This window comes from Talpa occidentalis, unplaced genomic scaffold (assembly GCF_014898055.3).
Source record: "Talpa occidentalis isolate TD23 unplaced genomic scaffold, MPIMG_talOcc4v2.1 talOcc4.6, whole genome shotgun sequence".
Taxonomy (NCBI): domain Eukaryota; kingdom Metazoa; phylum Chordata; class Mammalia; order Eulipotyphla; family Talpidae; genus Talpa; species Talpa occidentalis.
The window spans coordinates 104,451,899-104,478,167 of NW_023604972.1; the positions used below are offsets into that span (position 1 = coordinate 104,451,899).

Sequence of the window (26,269 nt, forward strand, 5' to 3'; positions counted from 1 at the left end):
TGACTTTAATGTTTGTAAGCAGCAATAACAGAATTTCAATGACTGAAACAAACTTTTGATTAAAATTATAGATTTTCTTGTGTGTGGGGGGGAAGATTTGCTATTTTACTGGTTTAAAGCACATCACATGGCTACTTGCCTGCCATAAATGAGTGCAGTGGGATATACTTACCCGATTCCTTATTTGTACATATTTTAGTCTCTTGTAGCTTACACATCTTTAATCTACTTTGAACTGTCCTGACACTTCAATTCCACTTTTTAATATATCACATAGTGAGACAGAATGTTCACACTGAGAATGGCAGGAATTGAGAGCTCTAATCCTTCTTTTACTACTATACAACCTTTGGGAAAGCGTTTAACTCTCAGTTTAAATTCCCCAAATGTAAAATGGAATTAACCTTCAGAATCAATGAACATTCTTATTACATTTTGAGATCAATGGACAAAAAAGACCATAACTTATACATACAAGAGATTATTTGACCCAAAGTTATGTTCCTCAGAGAAAGCACAGAATTCTTTAGCTCTTTAGTCATCACCCAGCTATGCTTCATTTAATGTATGAAGAGACCGAGCCCCTAGATAGTTCAGTGCCAACACATGGAGGTTCTGAAAGGCCTTTCTCAGCCAATTTATATAAAATACACTACAACACCCTCTCTAGGCATGTGTTCACCCTTTAGCCTACTTATATTTTATTCTAACACTGCTATCTAAAAATTATGTGTGTACTTATATATATGTATTTCTACCTATTTATTATCTATTTTCGTTCTAAAATTTAAGCTCTATGCAACAGAATTGTTTAAAATCCTTTTCACTAGCAAATCCCTAGCAAAGTATACTGGTTGATAAATAAGAGGGCTTGCTAGGTATTTTTTGAATGGATGAAGGAAGGAGCCAGGAACACTCATGGGGCTGGGATGAGTAGAGGTGGAGCAGGGAAGGGCTTGAGTCTCCTAGCTCTCAGTCTACTGGTGCTCTAAGGTTTCCTTCTAAATATGTTCCTTTTATAAAACTTGCAAGCTCACCATAATCTGAGGCATATAGCAGGAGAGGGGGAGGGGTCAACACAGGGGAGGGAAGAGCACAAGGGACTATGGTGCTGGATCACAGGGGCTACACCTGAGGGGAAAAATTAAATGCTGCACAAAAATGAATAGTGATGTAAGAAAATAAAAATTTAATAAAAATACAATAAGTTCCCTTTACCTCCCAGGATGCCAGATGTAAGTATCCAAAGGGATCTGGATCTATATCTATCACATATGTGTGTTTCAAAGCTTGAAGATAGTTTCAAGCTTATTTTAACAGTTTATTAATCCTTTTCCTGGATTTTTTTCTTCCATTTTTTTTGCTCTACTTTCCATCATGCTAAGATGGTAAAAAATTCTATTTTTATTTGTGACATTTTATTAGAATAAGGAAAAACAATAATTTTAGCAAAAAAAAGGAAATTAAAAATTACCCATTTATGAGCTGCTTATTTCATGTCTATTACAATCACTCCCATATTTTCCTCCAGAGTAGCACCAAGGAATAGTGTGCCAATGTGCAGAGACTTTAGCTTCTTTATAAGTTTTATTAGATTCCCTCCAATTACTATAGATACATTTACAATATATTTATAAATATACAACACAGCTGGAGACAACCCTCCCCTAGCCCTCTTCCAAAAGGCATTTGCCAGGTCTCCCTGCCTCCCTGGTGGCGTAGGGGTTAAAGTCTCAGCACTATCACCACTATGGCCTGAGTTTGATCCCCTGCCAGAGAGCTAGCCCACATGGCACAGCAGACCTCTCCTGTCTTAACCACTGCTCCCCCCAGCAGTGTATTCCAGTAGATCTGCCTGTTCTGCTCCCCACTCTGTCTCTGGTGAATCATCTCTCCCCTGCACCTCTGGCCTACACCTCAGTTCTTGAATGCATAAATAAATAAAAATAAATCTTAAAAAAAATAAAAGGCAGTTGCTACCACACACCATAGGAAACTGCCTCTGGTGCTGCTGCTCTTTGGTGAGTACAGGGCAAGTGGTGTGGTTCAGATATACCAACCTGGGTAGAATCCCAATGCTCACATTTAGCAACTACATGAACCTTGATTTACTCATCTGTGATAAAGATCACACCTATCATCACACTGCAGTTCTTGTAGGTGTAAATGAGATGATATACCTGAAATAAACGGTACACAGCAGGTGTGCAAACACAGTTAGTTTTCTTCTTCCCCTCACACATTAGTGGGAAAAAAAATAGCCACCGATGCTTTCTGGTTCTTAGCACTGCTTTCCCCTTAAGATTCTCACTTCTGAGAATAGGCTTATAGAATTGAAGTTTGGGGGGGAAAAGTAAATACATGAAAAACAAATATTAAAAAGAATAATGAATTTTCTTGAAATTTGGTTTTTATTTCCAAGGATGAGAAGGACTATGAGTTGACTGGAAAAGCCACTATGTAAAAAAAGAGAAAACATTCTCTTGTTTTTGTTCAAGTAAGCAGTGTGAATTGAAGTGATCTTACAGCTGCGTTGAGTCTCAGCCACACCCTGAGCACTGCTATTACTTGGACTCTGAAGTGAAAGTCTGGCTGAAATACACTCATGACTTAATCACACATCACCCATGTCTCATGGTACCATAGGAAGTGTGTCTCTTTTGCTCTCTGAGCCACCGTTAGAACCTTAGTAACTTCACATTTTGAGGACCACATACCCCTTTGAGAATATGATCAAAGCTCTGATTCCCCTCTCTGTAACTCCATTTCAAAACAGAATTTCAAAGGGTTTATGAACTCCCTGCAGCTCTTCCACAGATCCTCAGGTCTGAGGGTACTTAAGGGTAATCCTCCTGAGTTGGAAAATTGACAGTTCTCTTACAGGAGATTTCCTAAGAGGATTGGATGTTACATAGTATGAAGACATTTGCTTAAGGGTGAAGAGGGTAAGGAGAGAAGCAAGTTTAAATAGAAATTGCTATTTTTCTTCAAGTTACAAAGTATTTGGGTAAAGGGAAAAAGACCATTCAAATGCCAGGACTAAGATGTATGCAACACAAGTTGAATGCATGCAAGTGGGAGATTTGGCTTAATTCCAAGCAGAAAATATTTTCAGTCCATGGGGGAAGCTAACCACAGGCCAAGGCAAGGCATATATGTAAACCATTCTGTATTCAAAAAGGTTCAATATTTTAATTTCTCAAGAAATTCTTAAACTTTCAGAAATTTTAGTAATGCAAACATTTTATTTATTTTTTAAAAGAATATTTATTCAAGAACTGGGGTACAGTCCGAGGCATGGGAGGGTGAGAGAATTCCCCAGAGACAGAGCAGGGAGCAGAACAGGCAGATGGACCGAAGACACTGCTGAGGGGAGCAGTGGGCGAGGCAGGAGAGGTCTGCCATGCCATGTGGGTGACTCCCTGGCTGGCTGAGCATCAATCCCATGCTGCAGAGGCTGCGGACAGCTTCACAGTACGGTGCTCAAACCACTGCGCCACTGGGGAGGCCCAGTGTAAACATTTTAAATAAAGAGGTTTAGCAGATGTTGAGAAACACTTTGGCATGGATTCCCACAGAATTTGTTATCTTTTTTTCAGGGAGGGACACAACAGAAAATTTAAAATGGTGATTGAGCACTTAGAAGATACCTCCTTAACTTAAAACTATTTTAAGTTTAGGGTCTAAAACTTTCTGAATTATACTTCCAAGTTGTAAGGTAAAACATTTATCTTTTTAAACTAAAGAAAAAAAATAGAATTAAAATATATTTCAAACTCTAAAACGCTAGGTATCAACCCACCATCCCATCCATACTCTTCAATTAAGCCACTGTTGGTGAGAGAACTGGACTAAAAGCCTCCCCTCCAGTGAAAACTCAATCTAGCAAAGAATGCTTAGTCATGTCAAATAGAGACTTGAGTTCTTTTATAATTGAGAATATATGCCAATTATGTTTTTTTGGGGGGGATGTGCTGGATGGTCTCAATATATAATCTTCCAACAAACTGGCCTTAAAACCTTACATTAGGGCTTCCCTGGTAGTGCAAGGGATTAAGTTGCAGCACTATGAAGCCATCAGCAGCCACTGCAGCAGGAGTTTGATCCCTGGCCAGGGAGCTGACCCGCATAGTGTAGCAGACCTCTCCTGTCTTATTCACTGCCCCCCTCAGCAGTGTATTTCAGTCAATCTGCCTGTTCTGCTCCCCACTCTGTCTTTGGTAAATCCTCTCACACATACCCCACCCTCGCACCTCTAGACTATACCCCAGTTTTTGTAAGCATAAATAAATAAATCTTTAAGCAACAAAAACCATTTACATTAAAAATATGGCCAAAAAAAAAGAGATCAGTAATTTCTCAAAACATTAATAATAGAAGAACTAGAATGATAACAGCATTTCCACCCCTAGGCATATGACCAAGAGAGCTGAAAACAGGTGTCCAAGTAAAAACTTGCACATGTATGTTCAGAGCAGCATTATTTATAAAAATCAAAAAAATTGAAACCACCTAAATATCCATCAATTGATGAATGAATACATAAAATACAAAAGAACAAAAGAGCCCAAAAGAATATTATTTGGCAATGAAAAGGAATGAATAACTGACATATACAATGTGTGTATATGTTCTGAAAACATAATGCTAAATGAAAGAAGTCAGATATAGAAAGACACATGTTGTATGATTCCATTTATATGAAATATCCAAAACCAGTAAATGCACAGAGACACTAAGCAGAGTAGTGTTTGCCAAGGGCTCACAGGAGGGGGAAATGGGCTGTGACTACTCAGTGGGTAAGGGGTTTATTCCTGAAGTGAGAAAAATGTTTCAGAATTAGATAGCAATGATAATAACACAAAAATTATAAATGTAAGTCACTGAACTGTACACTTTAATATGGTTATAGTGGTGACTTTTATGTTATATGAATTTTACTTCAATTAGAAGTGTGATCAGAATTCTTTCTCATTTTTATATTTGTAATTCTGGTGAAGAAATACATTAGTAAACCAAATTCCTACTGAAATTAAAAATTGGATATTACTGTACATGCTTTTTATAAAACTCAAAACATTTTTGTTAAAACTCAAAACATTTTGTATTTGACTAGGCTGTGTCTCATTGCAGTGGGAAATACGTTGGTCATCTGGAGAGTTAAGAATGTAATCTTTTGTATATATCTACAATTCTGGCAAAACAAATCATAGAAAAATGGGAAAATATTTACTTTGTCCAAAATTCATTGGAAACTCAGCAAATCTGGTTTGCTAAAATAAGTGAACAAAATTTTTCTGAATTGTTAAGTTTAATCATCAAAAACTAAGTTTTATATTACCATTTTTTGGATTTACATATTTTTAATTTTGTTAGTATTTTTGTGTTTCCTGGACATGATTTTTTTAAACATCCTTTTTTATTTTTTTCCACAATACAGGATTTCTCCCTTCTGGTGCAGTCATCACAGTTTTAGGGTGACAAGTTAGTGCAGTTGGTTAGAAAGGAGTGCTAATATTTACCATTCTTGATGTGCAAAAGCAATCAGGTATTTTTGCCTAAAGGATACAATGCAAAATCCTCTTGCAAAGATGTAGGAAATTTGAAATACAGTTAAGTTTACCAGATATTCACAAAGGACCAAATAACATAATTATAACATAATCATTATATGAAACTTTGAAAGACATTTTTGTAATTGACTTTACTTTTTCAATTAAAAAAATTCAGGACCATTTGGGTAAACACCTAGGAGTGGAATTGCTGGATGGCATGGAAGCTCTACGTTTAGTAGGTCTTCAAGAAATCTCCACACAGCTCTCCATAGTGGTTGGACCAGTTTGCACTCCCACCAGCAGTGCAGGAGAGTTCCTTTTTCTCCACAACCTCACCAACATTTTTTGTTGCTACTTTTTTTAATATGTGCCATTCTCACTGGTGTAAGATGGTATCTCTTTGTAGTTTTGATTTGCATTTCCCTGATTACAGGTGATGTTGAACATTTTTTCATATGCCTGTTGGCCATTTGCATTTCCTCTTCGGTGAAGTTTCTTTTTAGCTCTTCTGCCCAGGAAAAAGACTAATCAATACAAAGTAAAAATCAAAATCAACAAGCAACTATAAACCAGAGACACACTGGGTGGAGGGGGAGAGAGGGGTGGAGAGAGGAAGGACTACAGTCAAAATAAGGGGGGATGCAATTGTATGAGGAATATAACCATAATGAAAATGCATACATTGTGCAAAGATGAAAATGATGTAAGAATTATATAAAATATTAAAAAAATAAATTGTAGGAGAATTTCTCTAAAAAAAAAAAATTCAGGACCAGATGGCTTTATAAGCAAGTTCTACCATACTTTCAAAGATGAACTAATATGTATCCTGCTCAAACTCTTTAAAAAAATTGAGAGGACTATTTCCAAATACATTTTATGAGGTCAACATTACTCTGACACCAAAGACAAAGAAAGACAATACACAAAAAGAAAACTATAGGCCAATCTCTCTGATGAACACAGACACTAAAGTCCTCAATAAAATCTTAGCGAATTGAATCCATTGAAACATTAAAAAGATTATACATCATGACCAAGTGGGGTTTATACCAGGGACACAAGGATGGGTAAATGTTCAAAAATCAATGTAATTCACCTCATCAACAAGAAGAAAGGTAAAAACCATGTGATCATATCAATAGATACCAAGAAAGCACTTCATAGGATTCAATTACCATTTATGATAAAAATTCTCCAAATGTTAGGGATAAATAGAACATATTTTAATAAAAGCCACATGTGAGAAATCTACAGCTACATCATCCTTTAATGGGGAAAAACTAAAAGCCTTTCCATTAAGATCCAATATAAGACAAGAATGTTGACATTCACCACTAGTAGTCAGTGTAGTATTGGCAGTAATGGTTAGAGTAATTAGGCAACAGAAAGCTATAAAATGAACCCAAATTGGGAAACAAGTAAAGCTATTTATTATTATTTGCAAGTTATGATAATATACATTGAGAACCCTAAAAACTCCATAGAAAAACTAATTAAAACAATAAACCATTTCAGCAAAGTAGCAAGTTACAAAACCAATACACAAAAATCAGTAGCCTTCCTATATTCAAACAATGAGCCAAAAGAGGAAGAAACTAAAATAACCCATCCCATTTAAAGTCACACCAAAAAAAAAAAAAAGAAAACAGAAAATTAAATACCTATGAGTAAATCTAATAAAGGAGATGAGGGACCTATACAAGGAAAACTGTAACACATCGTTAAAGGAAATAGAAGAAGAAACAAAGAAATGGAAAGTTATCCTGGCTCATGGATTGGATGAATCTCATTGTCAAAATAATCCTATCCAGGGCCTCCCCAGTGGTGCAGCGGTTGAGCGCTGGGTTGTGAAGCTGCCCGCAGCCTCTGCAGCGCCGGTTTGATCCCTGGCTGCTCCCCGGCCACTGGAGGAGGGTCCCGCATGGCGCACAGACCTCTCCTGCCACCCGCTGCTCCCCTCAGCAGTGTACTTCGGTACTTCTGCCTGCTCTGCTCCCCGCTCTGGCTCTGGTGAATTCTCTCACCCTCCCGCGCTTCTGACTGTACCCAGTGCTTGTATAAATAAATAAATAATAAATAAATCTTAAAAAAAATATATATAATTAAAAAAAAAAAGTTGAAGTTCCAATTTAAAAATAATCCTATCCAAAGCAATTTACAGATTCAATGCAATCCCAATAAAAATTTCAGCATTCTTCAAAGAAATGGGACATATATTACTGAAATTCATGTGAAATCATAAAAGACCTGAAATAGTCAAAGATATCCTGACAAAAATTAGAGGAAAAATGTGGATACTACACTTCCAGACTTCAAACTCTACTGCAAAGCCTTAATAATTATAACAAGGTATTAGAACAAAAAACAGACACAAAGACCAATGGACAAGAACTGAGAACCTAGAAATAAATCCACACATATATGGACAGCTAGTCTCTGACAAAGGAGCAAAGATTATATATACACTGGAACACAGAAAGCCTCTTTAATAAAGGGTGTTGGCAAAATTGAAATGCCACATGCAAAGGAATGAAACTAGACCACTATGATACACATGATACACAAAAATCAACTCAAACTGGATAGAAGAACTTGGATATAAAACTGAAGCCATAAAATACAGAAAGAAGAAAATATAAGCAGAACACATAAATCTCAGAAATATCTTTATAGATTCATCCCTAGTAGCAAGGAAAACAAAAGAGAATAAAAGTAATTGAGACTACTAAACTGAAACTAAAAAGCGTCTGCAAAGTGAACATGCAGTAACGTAGATGGAACTGGAAGGGCTTATGCCAAGTGAAATAAACCAGAAGACAGATAAACACTGCAAGTGTCAACTTATTGTAGAATACAGAAAAATGAAACAAAGGGTCAAAGATAAACTTTAAGTCAGCCTTTGAAAACTGACCATAGATCTTCAGCTTTCAGAGGGGGAGGAGGAGGAAGTGAGATAAAAACAAGGGTTTCTGGAAAAATCACAATAGACTATGGTGACCGACTATGTGTGCTTTGGTGGTGGGACTGCTACTGTGATTACATCCGAGGGGATAAATCCTATATTGTGAAAACACTATCAAGAATGTAAAACCGGGGCCTCCCTGGTGGTGCAAGGGGTTAAGTCTCAGCACTATGAAGCAACCCACAGTCACTGCAGCATGAGTTCAATCCCCGGCCAGGAAACCCACATGGCACAGCAGACCTTTCCTGTCTCACCCACTGCTCCCTTCAGCTGTGTATTTCAGTCAATCTGCCTGTTCTGTTCCCCACTCTGTCTCTGGTGAATCCTCTCACCCCCCACACCTCTGGCCTACACCCCAGCTTTTGTATGCATAAATAAATCTTTAAAAAAAAAGAATGTAAAATAATAGTACTTCAATATCAATAAATAAAAAAATACATAATGGGGAAAAGTTAAAAGCATAACAAAAATAATAGAAAATTTATTAATTTTTAGCATTTATTCTTTTTCAATGTAAGCATTTAAGGGAATAATATTCTCTGCTTAATAATCTAACTATACCAAAATGTTCTGGTACTTTATTAAGGCTCATTTCTAAGTATTTTCTAGATTTATTCTGTTTTGCAAGTTATTTGGAGGACTTATTCTTTAACATTTTTCTCTATTCTTTTATTTACTCCCTACTTTTTATTGTAAAAAAATTTTGAACTTACAAAAGTTGCAATAGTACAATGACTGTCCATATACCTTGCCCCTAGATTCAATAATTACTATCATCTTACACACCTGCTTCATGTCTTTCAAGCTCTTTTATTCCTAAAATTTGAGAACTGGCTGCAAACAAAATCATTTAGTAACTGCAGCTCATGTATAATGCTTTCCATCAGTCATAAGAGTTGTATCAGGATACATTCTTTATAATACACATTCACCTTCAAATGAGTAGAAGTTATAAAATACATTATAATTATATTGAATTTTCTGTAAAATTTCTCACTATTCCATCCATGTACAGTATGGAAGATAATGTATCTTTTATATCTTTGCTTTTATATCTTTCCTATGGTAACATTCATATTTCTGACTCAGATACTTTTTCAGCCTAAGAGGTCCTCTGTACCTTGCAATCTAAATCTTGCCTTTTTTCCAAGTCTCAGTTCCATTGAATACAGTGCCCACATAATTCATACATCTATCCTGTTAGCCTAAAGTCTTGCTGTTTATAACTCTCACCTGGTACTTAGATTTTACTCTAATTTAAAATTTAGTTGTGTGCTGCAATGCTTCAGTGATATCATAAGGTCTTCCAGGATGGGGGCTAGACTTTTTTAACCCTATAATGAATGGAAATCAAAGTTTATTCTCAACTGATTCATCTTTGCATGATACTTGTAAGCACGGTGAACACTGCTAAAATTCTTCAGACTTTCTGTAAGAAGTAATGCAAGCGTCAGTGCCACAAAGTGATACAGTAAGAGAAGGGCAAGGATTTCCTTCTGCCCAGGAAAAGCTGCGTTATGATAGGAAGCAGAGTGGCTATGGTGAGTAGGCTCAGCCAATTTTCTGAAAAAGAACTAAAACTACAAAGAAGAATGTGCTGAGGCTTGAATGCATTGAGCCTAACTGCAGATCTAACAGAATGCTGATTATTAGGAGATGCAAGCATTTTGAACCAGGAAGAGATAAGACAAAAAAGAGCCAAGCGATCCAGTTCTAAGTTTCACCTTTTCTTTATTATGAAGACAATATAATCTTGAGGTTATGTTCACTTCAAAAGAAAAGTAAATGAATTGAAGATTGCAGGCATTTACTTCTATTGTATTACATGGAATAATATGCTATCAATTTATATAAATTTACACTACAGTTTGGCTGACAACTTATTTTTGTTTCATTGAATCTAACCTTGCATTCTCCAGAAGAATTTTCACGCTGAAAGAATTCTTACAGATTGCCTATGTCCATTATATATATTTCCAATTCTATAATTTTTCAAGTGAGGAAACAGATTTAAAGAAGTTAAATGATTGACCTACCATAACAAAACTTTCATAAAGCAAAACCAAAAACAAGAATTAAGTGAGTTAAATAAGCTCTATTTTCCCCTATTAAAGATTGCAAACTGCTTGCCTGTGGACCTGCTCTGGATGATAATTATTTTATTTCACCTTCAAAACTTAAGTAGTTCTTAAAATTAGAGATTTAAAATAATACACAGATTTCTGACTTGTTTGGAAAAAAACAGAAAATTGGACAAGCCTGGGTTTATACCCCCACATGTCACCAATTAGCTGGGATTGCTGTTTGTGACTCTGTCCTTTAGTTAAGGCCTTAGTTATGATTAATGCACAAGATTATTTGAATTATGTAGTAAGAACAGCATCAGAAAATACTAAGTGATATTTGGTAGCTCTACCTAATTGCTAGCCATACTCTAGGTTAGCTATTTCCTATGGTAGGAAAATGGATTGTTATAGTAAGTATAAAAACAAATGATTGCAGTATTTAAAGGATTACCTACACTATGACCAGAAAATCCAAAACCCAGAAGAAACCAGTCTTGACTTCAGTTCTATAGCATACATAACACTGTACTGTTATGGGAAATGCTGGTCCAATAACCTTGATTTGTATGTTAAATAAAAACAAATGCCACAATTATATTTGGAGCCATTTTTTTCCCTAATTTAAATATAGCCCTTAAGATCTGAAAATATTTAAGTTACCCTGTTTTTGACCGGAACTAAGCAGCTGTAAGAAAAAAAAAATAAAAAATAAAAATAGGTTACAACACATTAAATATCCTCCCTCTGCCACTTTACACTTTTTGGTGCTAAAACATATGCTCTGCCACCTGCAGATAAAAGTCACACACTGAGAGTGTATGTTCTGACAAGAATTACTAGTTTCAAGCATGCCTAGTGATTTTGGACAGTAGCACTTAAGAAACCTTCAATCTGGCAGTTTTATCACTGCACATTTTCTAGAGCATTCCTACAGTCTAAAGTTGTATAAGTTTTGGAATCTGACCTTTGGGGGAAAACAAAATAAAGTGAAACAAAGAGATACAAATGGTTCCATTTCTTTTCTTCCCCCTCAAACATACCTTCCCCCCATTTACGTTATATCTCACTGGCAAGCAACCAAGGGTGATATGGACTCTTGTATTTTCTGACAAAGTAAAATCTCTATTGCAAGACTAAGACAATTTCCATTCCTGAGTATACTAGGAAAATCTGTCATAGGAATTAAAAATTATTGCTGCTTTATAAGGATTTTATTTTCCTATTTCATTTACCCTCGCTTACTTTCTATTTTATTTTATTCTGTCTTTATATACTTATTGTTTTATTCTGTTCAAAAGGGTTTGTAGCTTACAGAAGAACCCAGACAGGACTTCCAGAGATGGAAAGTGAAGAGGTTAGTAAAATCTTCTTTCCAAATACAGCATAAAAATGGTCAAACTTGCCAAAACTGTCACATACAAGCTTCAGCACTCCAGAAATCCATCAAAGGCATACCACAAATTAAGGCTTATTCATGAAAATCTGCTGAAAGACAGGTAAGAATAATGGCAATCTCCGGCGAGCAGCTTGGTGGGCATAGTAGGACTTCGAGGGTGGGGCTACCTGTGAGAACTTGAAACTTGACTGTTGCAGGGGTCAGACTTGATTTTTAGAAGAAAAACCCATGCTCAGTGGTGTCATCAGCAAATAAAGTAAACTTGGTGGAAACTTAAGTAAATCGGCGGCCCTGTGAGGCTGAGGTTGTGTTCTCAGTCAGAGTAAGGTGCAACACCAATGGAATAGCCAGAAATGTAATAGGGAAACCTTACAAATTAGTCATTTTGAGAGACTAGATGAGGCACCAGCAAATCTTTCCTGATGAGGAGGCTGAGCACTGGCACGGGAGTCCCAAGAAAGTCCAGTAGAAAATAAAAGTTTGGGGTAGATTTGAAAACTGTGGATTTTGAATACACTCTACAACTCACACACAGGTTCACCCGCAGAGCCTTACTGGGTTAGGATGACTGAGCAAAATTTCTGAACACCAAACTATGCAGGCAAAGGGGTGATCTCTAGGAAGTGAGCCTAAAGTAAAATATAAATGGAATTTAAAAAAACAACCAACCAGAGATATGAGCATGTGTATCCTGAAGGGGTGACAGATTCTAGCATTAAGTTCAAATAAGCTTCTAAAAACCAAAACCACACAAACCAAAAGCTAGCAGCAATAACAATAACATTAAAAAAAATCAGAATCTGTAAGTGTTTTTCCCAGTCCTATTAAACATAGTGCAAGGAGTGTAGTAAGTGCAATAAAGCAAGAAAAAATATTAATAAACTGCATATTAGAAAGAAAGATGCTAATGCTTATATTCATGGAAAACATGGTCCTATGTGTTGAAAACCCTAAAGATTAAAAATTAATATTAGAACTAGTAAACAAGTTTTGGCAGTCACTGAATACAAAATCAACACATTAAAAAAATTCAATTGTAATTTTTATACCAGCAATAAACACTTCAAAAATGAAAATAATTTCATTCATGATATTAAAACAGGAATATATTTAACAAAGAAGTTTGAGAACATCAAAAAATTGATGAGCATTAAAGATGATCTGAAAAAAGAATATAAGAATTTACACTACCTAATTTCAAAACTTACTACAAAGCTACAGTATTCAAAACCACATGGTACTGGTATAAAATCAGACATGTAGATCATAGGAATATAAAGACTTTTAATAAGCCCAAGTTATAGTCAGCTGAGTTTTGAGAAAGATCCATGTCAATTCATTAGGGGATGGATAGTTTCTCAACAACTGACGCTAGAAAAATTTGGATATCTACATGTCAAAAGGTGAACTTAGGTCCTTATCATATGCTATACAGAAAAAACAATTCAAAGTGATCATAAACCTAAATGTTAGAGCTAAAACTGTAAAACTTCTGCAACAAAACATAGGAATTGATTTTTGTTACCTTGGGTTTTCTAAAATTTCTTAGATATAACACTAAAACATGACCCATAGGAGAAAAAGAATGATAAATTGAACTTCATCAGATTTCATAAAAGTTCTGTTCTTCAAAGGAAACTAATAAAAAAGTGAAAAAACACATCACAGCCTGGATTAAATATCTGCAAATCATCTACCTGAGCAGGATTTGTACTCAGAATATAGAAGGAACTCTTTGAATCCAATAAGACAAACATCAGACTAATAACATGCAAAAGAATTATAAACATTTCACCAAAGGAGATGTATGTATGGATAACAAACATAGGAAAACACACTCAACGTCAAGTAGTCACTAGGGAAATACAAAATAAAACCTCAGGGAAATAACCACAAACCTACTAAAATGGCTATAACTAAAAAGACTGACCCTACCAAGTATTGTAACGATGTGGATAAACAGAAATTCTCATACTTTGCAGGTGTGAATGTAAAATGGTACGGTCACTTTGAAAAGCAGTTTTGTAGTCCCTTAAAGAGCAAAACATAAACTTACCATGTGAGCCAGCAATACCTCTACTAAGTATACAATCAAGGTAAATGAAAATCTATGTCTAGACTGATTTGTATGTGAATGTTTATAGCAGCATTATATATAATAACTCCAAATTAAAAATAATTCAAATGTCCATCAACTGGTAAAAGGATACACAAAATATAGTATAGCCAGACAAAGGAATACGCTTTAATAATAAAAAGCAATCAACTCTGCTAAGTGCTAAACATGGATGAACCCCACAAGCATTATTGTAAAAGAAAGAAGATATAAAAACCATATATAATTTTCTGACTCCATTTGTATTTTCAGAAAAGGCAGAATCTGTGGAGACAGCAGATTCCTGGTTGTCTAGGGTGTGGGCAGAAGGACAGACTGCAATGGGTACAAATAAACTTTTTGGGATGACAGAATATTCTAAAATTGGACTATGGTGATGATCTTACACCTATAATTTGCTAACAAAATTAGTGAATGATACAGTTACAATGGATATATTTTATTTTATAGTATATAAGTTCTATTTTAATAAATGCTATTGAAAATAAATAAAAATTGTACAAAAACATAAAAACATTTGAAAAAGTCAAGGTGAAAACAAACATGGGGAAGAAAACACTGAAAGAGTATGAGTAGTCTTATTTACTTGCTATAGCTGAGATACAAATTTGGCCTTAATCTTCCAGATGACTATAGCAAGGAGGGGAATGCAACTGAAATGTCAGGGGATGCACTGGGGATTACATGGGCATTTCTGAAAAAGGCAAAGGCCTGGCTTCTACCCTAGACATTCTGGTTCAACTGTAATAGGAAAGAGGCTGTGGATGCTCAGGTAGTATTGTGGAGCAAAGTTACGGAACCACTGAACAGCATACTATAAGATTTTGATTGTCCATAACATAAAACAATAATTGTTCAGAGAAGCATAGAGGACTGGGAAGGATTTCTCCTATAGGCCCTCCTAACAAAGGATCTCAGAAGTAGGTTGCTGCCTCTAAATCAGCTACCTCCTGGCCCATGGTCTCAGGGCAATAGAATAATGATCCTTCAGTCCTCAGGGCAGCCCAGGATGTCAGGGGCAGCTGTTGTGGCCTCCAGATGTGAGTATTCCCCTTCATTCATACCAAGATGCTGAACAAATGTTATATTTTTGTAATATGCGCATAAACTAAAAAACACTTTGTCTAATAAAAGATACCTGTAATAGATGTAACAGGGAGTTTCTTTCAACAAGTTTATTATAAAACAGAGAATACAATTCAGTTGAAACATTATTGTAAGTACTTCAAAATATCCAGTTATCTGATAACTGGCTTCAATTATCTCATAGCATTCTACGGGGCTACAAAATCTACCTGAAGTCCTTGAGATGACATTTATATTCAAAAATTTATTTATTAATGAGATTACCTTCATCTGCCATGTGGCTAACTTTGGCTAAAGAGGCTGTGCTGCTCAGTGAATATTCCTTAATACCTCGAACAGTGAGAAGCTTCATGAGGTTAATCTTCATGAGGTTTAAGCTTACTACAACCACAACATAAACTATACCACAATATATAACCTGGATGCTAGAATATTCATATTGCATACAAAAGACTGACCTTAGATTAAATAAAACGTTTATCTACTCTGAATCTTCTCCTTCCCCCCCATTTTAAGTTAATGCCACAGAGTGACTGTTTATAATGTGGGTCACTGGGAAACATTAAGATTCTACCCTTCATAATTTAGGAGAGGGCATGACATTTCAGGTAAAAATGCTGGTATAGAGACCTACTAATACGGGGTGTAGCTTATGGCTCCATATATTCTCCTGCTCACCTGTAATTCTCACCCAGGAAAATTTTCCTATTGGAGTTTCCCCAGCAAATATGGCTTTGAGGAGATAGACTTGTTAAGTACATCAGTTAATCTTTATGGTTCTCTACCCCATTAGTTACATCGGCATACCACAGTTACAGCAACTATTGACAGTAAAATCATCTTACACATTAATTTCCCACATGACACATGAGATTTCTGCATCAAGAACTCCTGTTTAAATCGAAAAGTTAGGTCCCTGCCTATAAAACCACAATATTCCATTTAACTATAAAGAAACTCCATTCTTTCCCTAATGAAATTTTACTATCTAGAAAAGTGAAACAAGAGGATTTTGCTTTACTTATGTGAATGTTATAATCACTTTTGTTTACTTTGAAAATGAAAGTGTATGAGGGGACCTCCCTGGTGGCGCAGGAGATTGAGAGCAGTGCTGTGAAGCTGTCCGCAGCCTCTGCAGTGCCGGTTTAATCCCAGTCGGCCGGGGAGCTACCCCCATGGCATGGCAGACCTCTCCTGTCTTGCCTGCTGCTCCCCTCAGCAGTGTATTTCGGTCGGTCTGCCTGTTCTGCTCACTGCTCTGTCTCTGGTGAATCCTCCCACCCTCCCGCACATCTGGCCTGTACCCTAGTTCTTGTATAAAATCTTTTTTTTTAAAAACCAAACAAACAAAAAAGAAAGTATATGAAGGCCTCCCTGGTGGTGCAGGGGTTAAGACACAACCTATGAAGCTATCCGCAGCCACTGCAGCACGAGTTTGATTCCTGGCCAGCCAGGGAACAACCCATATAGCGCAGCAGACCTCTCCTGACTCACCCGTTGCTCCCCTCAGCAGGGTATTTTGGTCAATCTGCCCGTTCTGTTCCCCACTCTGTCTCTGGTGAATCCTCTCAGCCCCCGCGCCTCTGGCCAGTCCCTCAGATCTTGTATGCATAAATAAATAAATCCTTAAAAAAATGAAAGTGTATGAATATACTTGCATTTCTGAAATGTAATGAACTTTTAGTGGTAAACTTAATGTAGCATATGCAGATGCTGAGTCTCAGTGATGCACACCTGAAACTTATATAATGTTTTAATATAATACTACTTCATAAAAATTAAATTAAAAAGAGGATTTCAGAGAGTACTAGAAATGTGAGTCTAGCAAAAGGAAAACGTAGTACATGAACACCCAGCTCTTATGGATAGAACTTAAGCAAAAATTTAATCTAATAATTTTGTAAAGCACCCATAAGCGGCTTTATTAATTTAAAATTTATCACAAATATAGAACTGCATTCTTTGGCAATCCCCTTAAGTCATCTTGTTAAATTCTGTCACAACATGTGTTATCGTAGTTCTACACTTTTACCTTTGCACTTTGTAGTATGTAGCAGAGCAACGTAATTAACCACTGCTAGGTAGTGTTTACGTTAGTTCTCAAAAGGTTAAGAAGCTGATTATAGCTAAAATCAGCTTTGCCTGAGGCATCAGGGGCTCTGTGTAATCAAATTAGACAAGCAGGGCACAGTGTCACCTAACACAAACCAGTGGCACTTTCTTCTTTGCTCTGACCCTTTCCCCCCTTTTTTATTAGGGCAACAACTCGTGCTTTGTGCTTTTACCAGATAATTTTAAGACTTGTTTCTAATAAATTTGGCATGCAATCTCATAAGATGTCCACCTGTTCAAAAGTAATTAGAACAAGAAGAGAAAATTTTGAAAAAAAAAATTTTCAAATACTGCTTGCAAAAATGCTACATTTAGATTGCAATGTTATAAGAAAGCATTTTTTTTTTTAAAGGCAAGTGACAACATTATCACATGCACATGATATTATGGACATTCCTAGCTTTACATAGACTGTCAGTTTTGTTCTGTAGAAAATCACACTATGGTTTATCTGCTTCCAAGATAAATGAAAGACCTTTATAAACATGATAGATAACGCATTTCCAAGAAATCATGGATAACTCATTCTGTGGAGTAACAGTGCATCCTCTATCCATATCTACTCTTTGAAGTCAGGCAAGGTGAATAGTGTAAAGAGGGGGCTTAATAAGGTGAGGGATGAGCAAACCAGTTCTACTTCAGAGAATCTTTCCACAAGGTTCTATATTTAAATGCAGTAAGAAGAATTAGGCAAATCCAAATCTTGCTATCTTTCAGCCAAAAGGGAACATAAACACGAACACTAAAGAGATATTAAAACTTAAAAGTAATGGCAAATTTAAGTAAAAATGCAGAATGCCATTCTTAACAAAATTACAATCCATTATAAAACAACAGATAACATTTGGAACATCTTTACCTTTCTATATTTGACTTTGAACTTTTGGTTCAAATTCTACATATTCATTACTTTGCATGAAATACAGAAACAAAATGAATGTAAACATCCTACAAAGAGTGATCAGGAGAAAATGAATTTTGTTAATGATTTATTCTGAGCAATAAAATGAAAACTTGTTATTTTAATTGATTAAGTCATAGAGTTCCTGGAGAAGTCAAATCTTGCTATTTGCACAGTCAGACAATTTCTGCTAATCCAGCAGTACTTAACAAATTCACATGTGGTTAGCTTGTCTTGCCATAGCTGTATATCACATTTCTGTGCTGCAAGCTGTGCAAAAAAAAATCAATATGCCAAGTTTAACAAAAGGACAGGAAACATGATGTTCTCCTATATTTTCAATGAACCTCAAATGACTCTGCTGTTCATACTCAGTAGAATTTATGGCAGAGGAATGGATTCTTCAATGAAAAAAAGTGTCTACAGTAGAATGGATTGTAGGAATTCAGATCCAAAGTTCTGCCTTATTCCACAATAACAATTTATTTAGAAGATTCTGACATTCTGATTCAAGGTATACAGCACAATCAGCTATTCACAAGGTATAGTTTTTTCTTGATAAAGCTTGAAGTATATTCTTCAGACCAAAAATAAATATGTATCATATATGCTGATACTTTGATAATGTAATTAGTTTAGGTTTTTTAATGTATCTTTTCACACGTGAGATATATGAGGAGATGGTATCTCTTTAGCAAATGCTTTAAATTATAACACTAAAGGAAAAAATCCCACTGGATCTTGAGTTACTGCATTGGTTAATTGATTCTAGATTTTTACATCTTTTACTGCTGCAGAAGTACATTGTGTGTGGAAGAAGATTAGGATGAAAATGTTAAGAATGAGGTAGGAGTGGTCATGACCAATAGGTCAGCACAAAGCTGTGCCACTTCTGCCTTCTCAACTCAGCGATGTGGAACTAAGTGTGGCAAAACAACCAGAAAGTTGGACTTCAGCCAAAGGATTCAAAACTGTTGCCACAGTTGTTTTCTTTGTTTTTGAATAGAAGGAGAATTGGCTTTAGGAATCTTCAAAGGGATTATACACATAGAATCTACATATATAGAAGAATTCACCTATACATATGGAAAGTTCTTTGGTAATTTCTTTTTTCCAGTGAGCAACTGTAAATAAATTAATTGTATTCAGCTGGGGAGAGGATGGCAGTGATCACTGTAGAAGGTATAGACTGTTCCATTAAACACACTCAGAGAATCACACTTATTTCTAATTTTCCATTAATGTATTATTTATAAGACAATTTAGAGTCACAGATTACTACACCATTTAAAAGAGGATATATATAAAGTTCCCAATCAGAAAATAACAATAATGATTTTAAGTGCCAAATAATATTATTTCCGTAAATGATCATTTTAATATAATTCATATTCTTATTTCAAAATAGAGGGTGTAAGGTGGTTCAAATAGTGATAAACAGCTTTTGATATGAATATACAGAATACCAAAGCTTGGGAAAAAATATCCCAAGTTGTACACATTTGTAATTTAATTGTATATCAAAGTAGGCTCTTAAAAGTCTGCAACCACAATTAATGTCATGCATAGTCCTCAGTTGTATGGCCCTGGTATACAATCTATTCCCAGGAAATGAGAGAATTAACACTTTTGGAAAATGCTTAACTATATTAACAATAACAAAAGAGGGTCATTTTACTTCTGGGGAGTAGTTTACTACTGAGAAAAACTACTTTAATACATTGACTTTAGGTTTAAATGGTTCAAATTAATTTTCCAATTTTTTTGTCTTTTTTTTTTTTAAGTTTTTTTTTTTTTAAGATTTATTTATTTGTTTATACAAGCACTGGGTACAGTCAGAAGCGCGGGAGGGTGAGAGCTAGAGAGGAGAGCAGAACAGGCAGTCTGACGAGGAGAGCACTGCTGAGGGGAGCAGTGGGCGGCAGGAGAGGTCTGCGTGCCATTGTGGGACCCTCTTCTGGTGGCCGGGATCGAACTGGTGCTGCAGAGGCTGTAGGCAGCTTAGCAACTCAGCACTCAACCACTGTGCCACCGGGGACGCCCTATCTTTGTGTATTTGATCTTTTCTATTTTTTCTCATTTCTCTAAAGATTCTTTAGTACTGCCTCTTCCCTCTTCAGTGGAAAGCATCTTTTAGTGAGATTTCCCTATCACTTTGTTGCCAGTAAAACAAATCAATGGATTTACCTCTGATGTAAACACCTGACCTGTGTTTTTGAAGTAACATTGCCAGTTCTCTCTTGCATGTCTTCATTAGACATCTGATCATTTCTTTTTTTTTTTTTTTTTTTTTTTCACAATACTACAGAATTTTTATTGAGAATAACAGGTGTTAATTTCACATAGGTCATTTCAAGTAAGTCTTTCCACTTTTTTTTTTTTTTTTTTTTTTTAAATATTAAATTTTATTTTCTTTAAACTCAAATGGTGGGACTTACTTTCATTTTTTCTAGCAAGACTTTATTTCACTAGCATCACTGATAACAGTCACATAGGCAATTTCTCTGTAACTTTTACACCTCAAAATGTTAGAATCTTTGTAAATTTAATCTGTGTTTTCTACCACTGCTATAATTTAACAGGGCAGAACAAACCAGGTGTTTACCAGAACCAGTATCAGGCTGAAACATTTTGTCTGTCTGAATTCTTAGGCTATGAAAAGAATATTTAATTTGGTTTGAAGCATGGACACTGGCAACTGGCAGAGAATCTCAAAGCTGGGAGAGTTTAAGGAAACCATCTACCTAACATTTAAAATAGTGAGAGATTAGAGAAGTTCAATAATTGGTTCCAAGTTACATATTGATTACTGGTTCTTATCTTACTTGTACTGATATTGTGCTTTTCAGTTTCCTACAATTATTATGTGCCTTAAAACAGAATTGGGGAGCACTATTAATTAATAAATCTCCTACAAATAAGATGTCTACCAAAAAAAAAAAGAATTCTACCATTTTTCAATCAACATATTCCTTCTGTTTCTGCTGTAACACCTTCCATGTACTTTTTCATCATATCTGAAGGTGATTATTGGATCTTTTTCTTCCCTGATTATCCTTTGTTATCTTTCTGTTAAAAAAAGTATGCAAAGGCTATCTTGCTAAGAAGCTGTTGTAGCCACATTATTTTCTTGTAGAAACTCTTCTTAAAAGTAACCTTCCTAAGTCAAGCCACAGCTTTCACAAAGTTTATCTACTACCTAGCTCCAAAAGTTTAACTTTTCATTTTCCTCCCTGTTTTTTTTTAAAGATTTATTTATTTATGCATACAAGAACAGGGGTACAGGCCAGAGGTGTGGGGGGTGAGAGGATTCACAGAGACAGAGTGGGGAACAGAACAGACAGATTGACTGAAATACACTGCTGAGGGGAGCAGCAGGCGAGTCAGGAGAGGTTTGCTGTGCCGTGTGGGTAGCTCCCTGGCTGGGGATCGACTCGTGCTGCAGTGGCTGCAGATAGCTTCATAGGTTGTGTCTTAACCCCTTGTGCCACCAGGGAGGCCCCTCCTCCCTGTTTTTTTCCTTCCTTTAAGTAACAAAGATATAAAATCCTTTGGTTCCCATTTCTGGCACTCTGAAAAACCATCTAGGTTCCCACTTTTTCAAAAAGCTTCCTTTCTCATTTTTCTTAAACTCAGTTTTTCAGTTTTTCTTTATTTTTCTAAAGAGGTAGCTCTCCCAACCTGTAACCCCAGAAGAGATGTGCACTACTTTGTTGTTCAGTATTATCTACTTAGTCCATCATGCCTTTCCCCTTTCAAGTCCCCTCAGATACTCATCTATGAACTTTTCTTTGTAAAATTCATCTAATTGTGGGGATTTAGTCAATATCCACATGCTGTTGCCTTCACTTCGTCTTCAACTCTCATATCCTTTAATTTTATAAACAGAGACCCCTAGAATTAAAATCAATACTAAAGATTCTTCAGTCTAATCCCAACTGAATTTAAGAGTTCCTTTTACCAATTTTTTGAAAAGTGGTCATTAAGCCTTGATGAGAATTCTTCCAAAGATGAAGAACTCACTAGCTTACATGTAGTCCACTCTGTATCTCAAACATTACATTGAGTCCACATCATCATACTGAGCCTATTTAATCCCCATATCCACAAAGTTTTTGTAATAAAGTATTCAGAAAATCATACGTGGTTTGGGGTTGAGAACAGTTAAGTCATTAAGTTGTCCCTGAGTTCCTGTGGTGCTATAGGTTTAAGATCTGGATACTACCTACCACATTACACCTCTGCTGTACCCCTACCCCTATACCAACACCTATAATATGTAATGTTTACCATCACCTCTACCAAATTATTTAAAGAAAATAATTTAAAACCTTTATTTGGGCCATTAAAAGAAAACAAACTGAAAATCTTCGGGTGAGGCTAGTTCTACACTTCTCAAGAAACTTGCATGTATAACACTTTAATACCCCATTACATGGTAGTTACTAGGTTATGAGTAATGGAAAAACACATTTCCATGAAACTTTTCTTATTAAAGAAAACGTATGCTTGAAAGAACTAAATTTCAGGCATTTATGATGGGCATTTCATGTCTTAAGATTTTATTTCTTTTAATTTCATTAATTTTTTGAGTTGCCTTTTAATTTTTCATTTGGTGATACTCTAAAGTGGGGGGTGTATATGTAACTTCATCTATATGTACCTATGTTTAATGTGAACAAAGCCTAAAGCCCTGTAGTAAAAAGCATAATTTTGGGGACAGTAAATAAATAAATGAGGTCTCTTTTTAAGTAGAGAAATCTTGAAATCAAGCAAATATGCTAACTCCCCAGACAGGTTTAACTTTGAGATTCATTTAAAGGGCAGTTTTTAATTTGATAGGTTTGGAAAAGGAGAAGGTGGGACAAAGAGGGATGGAATCTTGTATGGCAGCTCTGCAAGATGAATTGCTGTTAGGATGAAATGGCCGGTTACAGTAATAGCTGGAAACAGTAAGTGCTACAGGCTTTGAAGTCAGTTTAGCTTTGATGTCTTACTCTTATAGTTAATCATAAGATAGTATAGAGGAGGAAGAAAATAAGAGTTTCCAATACAGTCCTTGGTATCATTGCTTAGGAAATTCTAGTGAAAAAAGATTAAATTTAAATGTGTATATATGTAATCTGTGTGAATGTATATACACGTCTTTGTGAAGTTGAAGTCTGCTTTTTATTTTTAAAAACTTTAAAGTTGTTGATGTGATCATTAAAATAATTTGGGGGAAGCATATGAATACGTAAAAACACTTTTATATTTGTTATTAAAACACATAAATAGATCAATTAGGGCACAAGTATTAATGATAAACTGTCACTGTTACTTAGATCAACTTCTGTATATGGTTCCTGACCTTGAGGAGCTGAGGACTGATAACCCCATCTGAAATGAGCCTTAGACATCATCCAATCCAAGAATGAAGTCCAGAGAAGCTAGCTTGTTTTGGAAACAAAAGATGGCCAATTGACAGCATGTAAAATTAAAGTCATCAGGGCATCTTGTGAGTTCTTGGGTAGAAGGAAAATTATGGGAATTTCATGTTTACACAGAGCATTGTTTCCCTACCTATCATTTATGTATTTTTGTATTATGTATTTTTGTACTATTAAAACATTACTACTAAAACATTCAGTATTTTCTTTACATCAATTCATTTCTCCTATTTGCCTCATCCTAAGCAATAATATCCATTAAGTGGGTTTCATGTGTTATTCATATCTTTTTAGAATGCATATTAGGATAAACAAATGACTACGAAAAAATGGTTCACCCATGAAACAACAGGGGTATGCATATAAAACACTGAGATGGAGGAATCAAGGGAAGAATATGTCCTAATTATTTTTTGTGGTACTTAAATGAGAACTATAATTTCTAAGTCTGTACTCTTTAAGTATTTAGCTGTCCATGTGACCTAGAAAAACTTGAATTTTCAATTTTTTATTTGGGTTCAAGTGATTTGATGCTTCCCACCTTAAAACTTTGTTTAGTTATTGTGACTTGCCCCAGCTATTTATGGATAATATATAATATATAGTTAAAAAGATCTATCATATAAGATAATAATGATAGCCCAAGACCAAGGTAGTAACATAAAACCTGAAAGGGAAAAGCTGTCCTTTTTACTCTTAATAGTGCTGTCTTGTTGCCTATGACTTTAAAGGAAAACAAAAACTTTTCAGTTTTTTAAGGTATAAAGAAACTACAGAAACAATCTTAAAAGGCATGATTTTAATGGGAAAAGTATAAGAATGATTTAAAGTTCTATGGCATTCTTCTTGTTTATGTGTTGGTATCATGTAAAAAGATGAGGAAGAATCCAAAGTCAGATACGAGGGGGGGGGGGTTAAGAACACCTCATAAAAACAAAAGGTTATTCCTCTGTTAAATTCTTATCTTTTAAGTGCATTAGAGTTGACGGTAAACATAAACAAAAGCCACTGGTGGGCAATTAAATTTGAAGAAGTGGCCCATAAAAAGTGGAATATTCAGCATGTATTAGAATCAGTTATACAGCATCTGATTTAATAGTTAGATTTTAAGCTTTCCTCTTATAATACATACTAAATAGTATCAACAAATCATATTCTGTATTGTAGCTAAATGACAATTTCAATGTAGTCTTATGCTGGTAGGACAAGAACATTAAGGCAAATTAATCTGTAATCCTTTATCTACATTGAAAGATTGAAAAAGTGTAGGCATTTGTAACAAGAACTTTAAAATGAATTTGCCATTCCCAAAGTCATCTCACTAGACAGGAAAGAGGAACTTGGCATGTGATCAATAAATTATGAGAGAGCAACACTTCGGGGTTAGAGGGCATGGATGACTTCAACAAATCTCACCAGCTTGAGCAACAGATTAAGCTGGGGGATAGGATGCCCTACAACCTCAACCTGTTAATACCTTTAAGTTTTTAGGAATGACCTCTAGCCTGCTCTTTTATATTAGTTGTTAGTTATAGTAATTAAAGCTTAACTGGTATTGTTGATACCAGTTTTTCCCTCAAAAGACATGCAAAAAAGGTTATCTCTAATAACTTCAAACAACTTCAGCCAAATTCTATTGTGCACGTTAGGAGCACTTACCTCTAGTTTTGAATGGGTCTTTTACATACATCAAAGGAAAAGTACAAAAAGCAATGTGTGTTTGTGTGTTCTATAAAGCATTTCATATAGGAAGCTGTAAAAATAAGAACAGTAATGTCTCCTGTGACTAGAACTTTAGAATAGCTTAAAACAAGGTAATTTATTTTTATGTTTATTTTCAACATATAGGGGCTAGTGATTTCAAATATAAGGAGCCAGTTATACCTTAACCATGCTATTGAAGTAAAAATACTTGGCCCATGAAATCTCTTCAAAATTTATGGTTTTTAGAAAGGGATAATGAAATTTCTATCATGATCTTTTAGGACTGTTTTAAGTTCAACATTTACATTGATGTTAACCTACATTGATGTTATATGGAATTGTGCACAGATTCCAAAGTCCATTTACAAAGATTCAAATACCATCTGTGAAGCTGCAGTAAATTACCTTGTAACATTAATCTTTAAACCAGGCACACTAAATCAGAACAGAAACATACCAAAGAGATGTAAAGTTAGAGAGTCATGACTGAATTATTGAGATTAATGTCAATAGTTTCACATATAAGAATTGTAGGTCCTCAATTTCATCTTATTTTTGCTTTGTTTTTGTTTCATTAAGCATATAAAATCATTTCTGAACTTTAAAAATGAATGACTAATACCTAGTGACACAGTGATTTTCGTATGTAAAAAAGAACGATGAAAATGATGCCTGAATGGTATTGTTAACTGAAGTGTGCTCTCAATTAAGAAATACAGTAAAAAATGATTTTATAAAATAGACACACTAGGGAATATTATTGTTAAAAAAGAAACTTTGTTTTACAAAAGGGAATTTTTAAACCAAACCTATTATTTTTAAAGAATGTTGACCAACAGAAATTTTACTTAAATGAAACTCTTTGGTAACAAGACCTATGAGAGAGAGCACTGTGTCATTAAATGCTATTGATTTTAAGATTTATCATTCCTTCATGAA

General features: G+C 35.2%; 1 protein-coding gene and 1 pseudogene across 6 annotated transcripts in view; one reads left to right on the forward strand and one right to left on the reverse strand.

The window, feature by feature from the left end:
* Positions 1–26,269, reverse strand: part of FAM172A (family with sequence similarity 172 member A) — a 433,278-nt gene that overhangs the window by 110,119 nt on the left and 296,890 nt on the right. Inside the window, exon 10 of one of the 6 annotated variants that reach the window (XM_054688530.1) lies at positions 18,325–18,467. The exons of the other annotated variants lie outside the window; for them this stretch is intronic. Within the exon in view, the coding sequence (XP_054544505.1) occupies positions 18,448–18,467 (20 nt within the window). The 3' untranslated portion in view covers positions 18,325–18,447. Of the gene's footprint in view, positions 1–18,324; positions 18,468–26,269 lie in introns of those variants that run through there. 6 annotated transcript variants of the gene reach the window in all.
* LOC119260427 (60S ribosomal protein L36a-like) lies at positions 9,903–10,237 on the forward strand (annotated as a pseudogene).